This window comes from Chaetodon auriga, chromosome 5, assembly GCF_051107435.1.
Source record: "Chaetodon auriga isolate fChaAug3 chromosome 5, fChaAug3.hap1, whole genome shotgun sequence".
NCBI classification, from domain to species: Eukaryota; Metazoa; Chordata; class Actinopteri; order Chaetodontiformes; family Chaetodontidae; genus Chaetodon; species Chaetodon auriga.
In genome coordinates, this window is record NC_135078.1 from 26,531,244 (window position 1) to 26,541,988 (window position 10,745).

Below are 10,745 nucleotides of genomic sequence, written 5' to 3' on the forward strand. Positions count from 1 at the left end.
CTAATAAACTCATGACATGAAGTTTGATCAAATCAAAAGCCCAAATGAATTTCTGTCTGTGTGATCTGAAGCATTCAAAAAGCTGCTCAGACCAGACGTTTGGGCCTCTCGGTCTTCGAGGTGATGGCCACTTGTTGCATCGCTCCCTCTGCCTTCGTGTCTGCGTGCAGCTCCTGCAGCTGATGGGCCGTCCAGGAGGCAGCAAACATAATTGGGAAGATGTTTGCTTTGACAAGGGCCCTCCTGCTGCTTCACTGTCTCCCAGGAACAATGCGATCACATAACTTTGTCTGGTGCGCCTATTTTCATCTTGGCTGTACACACACACACGCACACACACATACACACATCCCTTTGAGAATTATCCTCAGGGACTACACAACCTCTGTAATTAACCCTTGTTAAACAACAGAAAGATCAGCAGAACGGCAGAGCAAGCCCATCTTCCCATACTAATGTGTACAGCTCTGTTTCATCGCACACTTGACTTGAAGCCTGTGCTGTGAAGGCAGAGAGTTTGGGTTCGTTACACAGTGTGTTGTGAGTTCTGGATAAAGTGTTAAGAAGTGTGTGCAATTAACACATTTTTGCTTAAAACACACAGAAAATTGCCACAGTGTTCATGTTTATTTCAAGTTTTTTGCATTGCGTGTGTGTGGCTGTCGGGTCTGCAGCCCTGTTCCTCCTTTAATGTGAATATAAGCAACACATTCTCCTTCTAGACACTTCACCATCTAGTCTGGCTCCACAGAGTCAGTGTGTGTCTCGGCTCTGTCTGCCAGAGCTAATGACAAGACCGGACCGCCTCGGCCTGGAGAGGATGTGGACCACCAGGTCAAAGGAGCTGTTGCTGGGCCTGACAGCACCGGGTGTTCCACAGTTGAGCTTGAGCTAAATTGACGGTTCGGTGGAGGGAAAGGAGAATAAAAGGAATGAAAGATGGAGAGCGAGAGATAGTGGGAGAGCAGGGGAGGAGGATGTAATACAGGCATGGATGGAAAGAGGGGAAATGAGGGATGAAGGCACAAGAGAGAAGGTGGGAAAAAGAGGGGAGAGAGAGGAACAAAGGCCAGTGAGAATCAAATTAGATATAAATAGCATGAATTAAAGGGAAGTAAATCTGTCATATATTAAATTATTTTATTATAGCTGGGTGACGTTGCAGTTCTCTGAAAGGTTGACAAACACGTTGTTCCCATTGTAATATATAATCTGTTTTTGTTGAATGTGTTTCTTCACAGTGTAATTATACACATCTCCAAGGTGTTACCAGCACCTACATGAACACTGGAGCCCTTCAGCGTGAAGCTTTTTAAAAAATCTCTCATCACTGAGCATGTGCATGCAGCTTCTCTTCCTGAAATGAGTTTAGAATGGATTACAATGCTCTGTGGGATGTTCTTGTTTTTCTGTCCACGGTTCCTGAAGTGTCATGTTGTGATGACTTGATCCAAGTCTCAAACCACAGCAGGCTGAGAGCGTGACCTTAGTCCAAACTCTTGGAGACACAAAGTCAATCTAAGCAGATGGAGAGCGCCCCCTTGTGGTGCATTAGATGAATTACATTGCTCATAAACAATCTGTGAACCAGTGGAAGCTGGAAGTTTGTTTTATTCTGTGCAAACAGTCGTGAATTCACAGTGATAATATATTAATTGGTGCAGTCATGGTGTATCATCAGGCTCCATCCTTGCATATTTTGAAACACATTTCATAATAAGCCCTTGCAAAGCCTTTTTAAACCAACATGCTGCTGCAGCTTTGTGAGGGACCAGGAGAGGAGGGGCCCACGTTGTGAATGGTTCCGGTCTGCGGTCAAATGGGCCGATGCGGTCACTGGCTGGCCGGGCCGGGCTCGTCCTTCACCCTGAGCCAAGTTTCTCGCCATGTGCGCCTCTCTATTGTGAGCGGGCAGCAGCTCCCTCTGCAGGGGGCCCGGCTGCTGCTGATAGGGACGTCCCGGACCCTTCCTGAGGATCAGAGCTCAAACTTCTGCCTGCTGAGTATTCTGGTCTCTGCTCTGCTCTCTGTCGTCCTGCTTGGCTCTGAATTTTCAGACCAAAGTTACAGAGGATCCTGCATGGTGAGTTTTCTCCTTCCTTCTTTTAGGAGATTACTTCTCACTTTTAGGGAAAAAATCACTCCTCTCTATAGTTTGAGCACAAAGTCAGAACTTCTTAATTAAGAGTAATTTAATGAACTTTCACCTTCTCTGTCCTAACGATCTCTCTCTCTGTATTTGCAGTTTATCTGCTAAGATGAGACTGATGTTTGGGACTCTGCCCATCAAGGAGAACCCTTGTGCCTCTCTGTCTAGTGTCACTGTTGTTCTGTGCCTTCTCACCCTCCTCCTGATGGCCCTCAGGGGCCGAAAGAGCCACCACCACTACTCCCAATTGGACCACACAAAATATCCCCCTCCTCCTGGCCCCACGCCGTGGCCCCTTGTGGGCAATCTGCTTCAGATGGGGGACCAGATTCATCTTTCTCTAACCCGGCTGAGGCTCCAGTACGGCGATGTTTTCAAGGTACAGATAATAAAATGTGTTTTTCTGGATGGAGAGAGGATAAAGTATTTGTTTATTCATTCAGTCATTTATTTATTCCTTCTCTATAGATGCGTCTGGGCTCTTTGACTGTCGTCGTCCTGAGCGGATACACCACCATACGACAGGCGCTGGTTCGGCAGGGAGAAGCTTTCGCTGGCCGACCTGACCTGTTCACCTTTTCTGCAGTAGCCAACGGGACCAGTATGACCTTCAGCGAGAAGTACGGACCTGCCTGGATGCTCCATAAGAAGCTGTGCAAGAACGCCCTCAGGTCTTTCTCCCAGGCCGAGCCCAGAGGATCTGGAGCCACCTGCCTGCTGGAGGAGCACGTCTGCGCCGAGGCAGCTGAGATGGTGGAGGTGATTCGGGAACAGGCGGCTGTTAAAGGAGATACGTTGGGTATAGATCCGGTGATGCCTCTGGTTACCTCAGTGGCAAATGTTGTCTGTGCCCTCTGTTTCGGGAAAAGGTACGACTACAATGACAAGGAGTTCCTCACCATCGTTCACATCAACAACGAGGTCCTGAGGATCTTTGCAGCGGGGAACCTGGCTGACTTTTTCCCGGTGTTCCGCTACGTTCCAAGTCCATCTCTGAGGAAGATGGTCCAGCACATCCGCAGGATGAACGTATTCATGGAGCGGAGCATTGAGGAGCACATCAGCACCTTTGATAAGGTAAGGAGGCCGACAGATGCACGTGTAGAACAGAAATCGAAAAAGTCAAGTAGGCTGAACGATGTGCAAAAAATCAGACCGCGGTTATTTTGACTGATATCGTGATACAAGTGACGATTTTGCATTAAACTTCACTGAAAAAAATGATAATGGTTTACATAAATATATGGTGATTTTTGCTGGGGTTTGTATGAAACAAGCATGTTCCGTAAAATCAGAAAAATGTGATTTTTACGCTTCATGTATGAAGGAATATTGTGACGTTTTACCTTCATCAGAAAGTTACCAGTCCTGCGATTTTGACATTTTAGTTAACTGTTCAGCAAAAAAAGAAAAAGAAATGCAGAATTCCATTTTGACAAATTACAATATAATCACTTCTGCAGGATAAGACATTATCTATTGACCGACAAAACCAACTTCTCTGCACATGTCAGCATTTTAGCAATTTTAACGTGACCAGTTACACTGAAGATTGTGTTTTAATTTCACTCCTGGAAAATGCAAAGAAAAGTGAGCGTTTAGAGACACGTAATATAAATAGAAAGAAATACAGTGATTTGTTAAATATTCTAATAACGTATCACAGTGAAAAACCGATGGCTGGTTTGATGAACATTATCTTTCCCTGAGCCAGTGTGCTGCACAGCGACCACAAAGCACAAAGAGAATATTTTCGGGGCAGGCTAATGTGGCGGGAAACGCGTCTGTAAGCGTTGTTTTCTTTAGATCTGTCCCACTAATTTGCCGTCCACTATTTAATCTGACATTGCGCTCATACAGTAGTAGCTGTGAGTGCAACTGTAGCCAAAAAAATAACAAACAAGTTCCCTGGGAGGGATCTTTGTTCTTGTGCAGAGTGGCTAAAATGTTCGCACGCACTCTAATTAGGAATTAGCGTCCCACTGGAAGACACGCGTCATACCGTAACTGATTACCGTCTCTTCCATAATTATTGCTTTTAAAACTCTGAACCTCTATTTCTGTCCTATTCTGCATGATCGCTAATCACCCAGTGGTTGATAAAGATAACAGGATGTTTCAGTGATGATGATATTGATGTAAGAAAGACAGCAGCATAATTCACGTTAGACATCCTGGTACATTTGTGTGATTGCAGAACTGTATCCGGGACATCACGGACGCTCTGATTGCACTTTGTGAGGACAGAGACGAACATAAGGACACGTCCACGCTCTCCAACTCTCAGATCATTCACAGCGTCATAGACATCTTTGGAGCAGGTTAACACACAGTTCACTCACATTTTCATTGATGAATGGTGCTGGTATTGACACTGAATTGATCATACTGATGAAGATGATTGCTCTGTTTTCACTGCAGTTGTTTGTGATTTTCTGAAGGTTTTGACACCATCATCGCTGGTTTACAGTGGAGCCTGTTGTACCTGATAAAGTTTCCTGACATCCAGCACAGAATACATCAGGAAATAGGTGCTGTCTTATGTGTAAATGTGACCAATCTCTGCTGTCCTTAAAACGTGCCCTCTTCTCCCTTTTATGCGTACATATGGGATAAATATTACATATATATGGGGAACACTGAGAGGTAAATTCAGGCCTTACAGAGCATCTTATCTTATCTAAAGAGAAGGAATACAGGCTATGATGAGCTGCGAGGGCCGGCCCAGTCTCCAGTGCAATGACTCATTTTAGCACATCACTAATGAGCAAAGATTGTTGCAGGTGGTTTATTATTGAAAGACTACTAAATTTAGACAAGAGTTCTTAATATTCAGCTCTTAACATCTTAAAATATGTGCCAAGAAACTATCCAAAAATGTAAAAGATGCTTTTAAGGGGGTGAACAGGTGAAAATGCATCTCTCTGTAATAAATGTATCATCATCCCAGGAATAGCCAGGCGTCTGTGATGTGAAGTATCAAAATTTCAGGCACAATCAACATAATAAAAGCCCAACAATGGCCAAACCGAGTGCCCTTCCCGGACAGACAGAGTCCGACAGCCACCAGAGAAACTCACAAAAGATCAGTCCAATTTGCTGACGCCAGAGCTACTTTTGTGGGTTGACAGAACTGGTGCTGTCTGTTCTGAGGCACGTTGCATTTTCACAGAGAGAGGGAGAGAGAGGGGGAGCGGGAGGGAGACGCTAAGAGGAGACAGGATGAATCAGAACGAGAGAGGGAGGCACAAAAAGCCGGAGAAAGAAAGAAAGGTTAGAGAGTTGTTCCAGGCCGACACAAAGGCCGTAACACGCAAGGCACTGAGCACACTTAGTCTGACATTCTTCACTTACTCACCACTTACTCAGCTCATTTTAAATCAAGCTGTTCTTCCTCTGCTTGCAGCGGGCTCACCACTTCACTGGAAGCCTTATTAATGAATTCATTAGCTTGAAAGATGAGCGTTCTTTATGTGGTTATAACTCATGAAGTGCAGTGTTACGAACTCAAAAGACACAACACAGATCTCAGCCCTTTTAACCCCCAGTGAACTCAAAGGCAGCTTAATACAGACATGAGAACTAATGATGATGCAGTTATATCAGAAACTAATCTGCTATACAGCTAACGAGTGATTTGATGTCATTGTTGATTTTGTAGCTTCAGGGGCTCAAACACTGACTTAACCATCATCAAACATGGAGCCCTGGTTTACTGCTGCTCTGCCAAATATTTGAGGCAACGTCTTGATGAAAAACTCAAAATTTTGACTTAAACGCACTTATTTCTTTGCTCAGACAATCACATTTTGGGTAATTCTGTGAGGCCAGCCTGTCCTTCAGGTCCTTCAGAGGACATAAATGTCTCAGTCTCCAGTCCAAAAACTGAGATGCAGATGAAGTCTGGAGCATAAAGAGCTCCCAGTTTTCTATAAATTTCTAATGAGGTTTGGTGTATTTTCCTAGATGACCACATTGGCACAGCCAGGCTGCCCAGGTTTTCAGACAAGCCCAAGATGCCCTTCACAGAGGCCTTCCTGTATGAAGTGTTTCGCCATGCGTCCTACGTCCCTTTCACCATTCCTCACTGGTAAGACGGGAGCTTTGATTACATTACGTTCATGCTTACTGCTGTTTGTATTGTTAAAACTTTGGTTTCCTCCCCTTCAGTACCACGAGAAACATCACCCTGAACGGATACTTCATTCCCAAAGACACGTGTGTCTTCATCAACCAGTATCAAGTCAATCATGATGTGTGAGTGTTCTAGCAATCATCTCAGCACTGACGCATCTTGTCTTCAGTAGATAAGAGTGTCTTTTTTCTTACTGATCTTCATGTTTGTCACTCTCTCGCAGTGACCTCTGGGGCGATCCGGACACATTTCGCCCCGAACGCTTCCTGGGATCGTCTGGACTCCTCCACAAGGAGCTGACGGAGAAGGTTCTCATCTTCGGCATGGGGAAGAGACGCTGTCTCGGTGACGGGTTTGCACGTTTGGAGATGTTTGTCTTCCTCACCACGCTGCTCCACGGCCTGCGGATTGAAAACGTTCCAGGACAGGAGCTGGATCTCGGCACCGATTTCGGTCTGACTATGAAACCACGTCCGTACAGGATTACCGTCTCCTCCAGGTTTTAGAACGCCAAAAACAAATGATGCTCTGCGTGGATGAGTTTCACATCACCAATTCTAACTCTTATCATTATTATTATTATTAGCCACCAGACGGTCAAGCACACACATGAACAACAAAAGGGAAACATACTGTAAAAATGTGTTTGTAAGATTTTTGAAATTAGCTAGAAATGAACTAACATGTTTGTGTAGAACACAGTACGTATGACAGTCGAGGGTCACTCAAAGTGCTTCTGTGCTCGTACTTTGAAAGGGTCCCTCCGCCTTCCTGTCCCACCACATTAAAAATGAAAGTAGCTTGAAAACAGCCCCTCATTAAAAGCCTTTATCTGAAGCTATTAGTCACAGTTAAACACTGGGGGAGGGGGAGCGAGGGGGTGTTTCAGATTGGCCATCACCGCCTCAGGCCTCAAACTGTGGTCACGCAGGGTTCATCCTCGCTCTCGTCAGCCCTCTCCTCCATCTCCTCGCTTCAACTTCTCTCCTCCTCGTCACTGCTTTCATCTTCTCATCCCCCTCGTGTTCCTCGTCTTCTTCCTGTCCTCACCCCTCCTCCCTGGCTCCTCCTCCTCTTTTCCTGTAGCTTCAAGGCAAACACTAACTAAAGTCTCCCCCAGTGGCTCTCCGAGGAATGACGCAAAAATATATATTAAGACATACGAGTCCCCCGTCTTTTTGAACATCCTCCTCCTCGTCCATCAGCTCTGTGACCTCCCACACACTGAGATTAGACGCAGTCCCACACATCTTTGAGGGAGGTAAAGAGGACAGCCGAGTGCGAAATCAGGCATTTCTAATTTTAGAGGCTAATGTAAAGAAGCATGGCGGCATGCATAAGAAGAACAGAGGCAGATTTACTGATGAGGACTTTGTCCTTAAATGGAAATTTTGAAAGTTATGTTCAATGCAAACTTTTATCTGCTGAGGGAAAGTCTGCTGAGAGCTCGAGTTATTTTCCTGCAAGCTGCCTTTTTTTTTTTTTTGTGTCAGCCAGAGAGCTGTTAGAACAATGATGTTAAATCTGTCCCAGGGATTCAAACCGGCAACCTGCTGGTCGTAGCATGTCACTGACATTTGAGAGTGTAAGATTTAAAGTCCCCATCCATCAAAAAAAACCAAGAACGTTTTTCTCAGCATCAGTGTGCCATCGAGGTGTTTTTATGCACGTTTGGAAATATTGATGCTATTGATGAAACTTGATGGAAACAGCCGAATTTGAAAAAACCTTTGCTGAATAACTTCTGACTTCTGATCAGCTGTTTCAAAACCACAGAAAAAGAAGTGGAAGAAGTGGAAGAAGCTGTTTCCACTGTAGTCATCCTCCTGGATATTCCTGTAATGCTGAAAACATGGGCAGAACGCCCGAAACGAAACAAATCCTGCAGACCTTTTTCCGTTCTTCTCTCAGGCGACTCCTGTTGTTTCAAGTTTTCAACAGTCTTCTTCTTCTACTCTGTTTATTATAGCATAGCTAACGTAGCTAAACAACGTACCGCCAACTGCTAGAGAAACTATGCTGAAGCCTAGTTTGTTTGCTCCAAACTAGTTTATGGAAAAGACCATAATTTGCATTTTCTCTGTTTTTTCTTTTTGGTGATATTTCAAAATTTTGCTTCAAATTTGCTTGAAAATAGATGGAAACACGGCTACGGTGTCTTCATTTGGTGCAGAGTTTGACATTAGAAAGCTGGTTTTCCATTCTGACAGAGGACATTCTGTCTGTTCTCGCCTTAAATCTGAGCTGATTTTGTGAAATGTGGAAATCCTTGAACCCTAAACCTGCACTGGTTTAATTCATATAGATATGAACAGCGTGGCTCAGAATTATAATGTTGGAATAACTTAACGACTGTTCAGTGGTTTATTTTTTCCAGACATTCATGATCCCACATTCAAGCCCCCATCAGGAAAAATCCCTTTAGCATCCTCTGACTTCTCATGTAGCGCCATCATCAGGTCGAAAACTAAGATTGTGAACGTGGTATAAACACATCTGCTAAATTCGCATGTTAGCATTTTCAGTGAGAGCATGTTTTTATTTAAGAATCCTGTAATTATTAAAATAGCAGAATAAGTGGCACCAATAGTCTCTTATTAACAATAAAAGTACTAAAATATTAGTAAAACAGTAGTTTGAATGTCACAACATCTTTGTATGGTGAGGTCTTACATGTAACTTGAAAATAAAAAGGAAAATGCTGAACTTCTGTCTTGCACTCGTAATATTTCTATTTGTTTTTATTTTCGAGCCAATAGATTGCTTGCAGATGACGGCATGTCTCTCTTGCAGATACAGATGGAGGGCAGGAAGTGATTTTCTGCGATGAAAGCACTATAACACCCACTCAAAATGCTTGTTTGGGTCATTTAGGGCTGCTCAGATCGATCAAACCAAGAAACCACGAGGAGCTTTCATTGAGTACAAAAAATTGTTTTCCGTAAAAGTGACAAATGGAAGAAATTGACTGAAAAATGGCAGATCACATCCAACATATATTCTGAATTTCTGTTTATACCTTCCTCTCATAATTTCATTTAAATGAGTGCAGTAAGAACTTTCCTCCATCTCGTCCGTTGCAGTTTTCACTTCCTGCCCTCCATCTGTATTTAAAGTCACATGACTGCAAACAGCCTATTGTGTCATGCCATGAGGGGATTGCCTGCCTGAGCAGCCCTTTGCTGTATTAAAGGCATCACTCCCACTTTGCCTTTGTGTGGTCGTGTATACAAACCGTTTACGGCAGTAAATTGGTTTGTGTTGATTAATTAACAAAACACACCCAGAGGAGAGACCGCAGCCCCCTCATCAACCCTGTTCCCTCTCCATGTTCTCTCCGTGTCTTTGTCTCTCACTTTGTTCTAGTCCACAGAGCTCACGGTACGATTTAAACTATGGCCGTCATTAAAGAATAACAAATCACAGTGAACATGTGTTGAGTGGCCTCTGATCTAAAGCAGCCAATAAAACGCAGCACGCAAAGCTACGAATCGTGGCTCTAATGTGGCGTAACAAAGAGACGCACTTGTGGGGCCCACAGTATGGATTAAAAATGCTGAACAATTAAGATTGGGCCCAACTGCAGACAAAGGACAGTCTACTTATAGAAAGTGTTAACCCCCGTCAGCGCTGGCATGCCACCCCGGCTCAAACGATCTCTGTGTGAAGCACCAACTCTGCTGTGACTGAGCCAAAAAATCAGCTCTCTGAAACAAGAAAAAAGCAATTAAATGTTAATTAAAGTAAGCAAAAATCTCGACTCAGAGATCCCACAGATATCTTAAAACTGGCGCGTCTTCTTAATGTGAAGAGATGAAAAGGATAAGATGCTTGGGATGAGAAATTCTGACGCTGACATTTTGTACTCGTCTGTGATTCCAGTTTCAAGCATTATGTTACTCAGAAAAAAGATCTCAGTAACGAGTTATCTTATATGAAGATATATCTAATTTGAGTAAACACCGGCCCGTCTGGAAAAAGAAAACAACAGGACAGGCCCTTTGCGTGTTTGAGAGTGTCGATTCCCAGCCATGGGATGTGACCCCGTAGCAGTGCGGGAACAGATCATGGGCCATGGAGACTTAACCTCTCCAGCTCTAATGGGCCACAAGCTCGCCGCCGCTCCCGGCATACAATAGGAGAGCAAACTGAATGACCAACTGACTTCCTGTTTGCCTCTTCAGTTTCACGTGGGGCCCCGTATTGTGGAGGCCTCATTCTATAGACGCTGGCAGGCTACACCCATTAACGAACTGCACGCAATCCCCTGAATGCACCCGTCAGTGCCCCTATAGTGACGTCACCCGTCCGCAGAGGTGGCTGGTAACTAAGTAGTTTTACTCAAGTACTGTATTCAAGTACAAAGGTACTTGTACTTTATTTGAGTAAAGTAACTTTACTCAGAGGCAATTATTGTACTTTTGGCTCCACTTCATTTGTCTGAAAGCTTTAGTTACGTGT

At 44.1% G+C, this 10,745-nt stretch overlaps 1 protein-coding gene across 1 annotated transcript; it reads left to right on the forward strand.

The window, feature by feature from the left end:
* Positions 1-2,007: 2,007 nt before the first annotated feature.
* Positions 2,008-7,104, forward strand: cyp1d1 (cytochrome P450, family 1, subfamily D, polypeptide 1). The gene is made up of 8 exons (XM_076730541.1): positions 2,008-2,083; positions 2,246-2,528; positions 2,618-3,226; positions 4,347-4,470; positions 4,591-4,680; positions 6,116-6,239; positions 6,320-6,406; positions 6,508-7,104. The coding sequence occupies exons 2-8, from the start codon at positions 2,259-2,261 to the stop codon at positions 6,788-6,790; spliced, it is 1,587 nt and encodes a 528-aa protein (XP_076586656.1). The 5' UTR covers positions 2,008-2,083; positions 2,246-2,258; the 3' UTR covers positions 6,791-7,104.
* Positions 7,105-10,745: the final 3,641 nt, after the last annotated feature.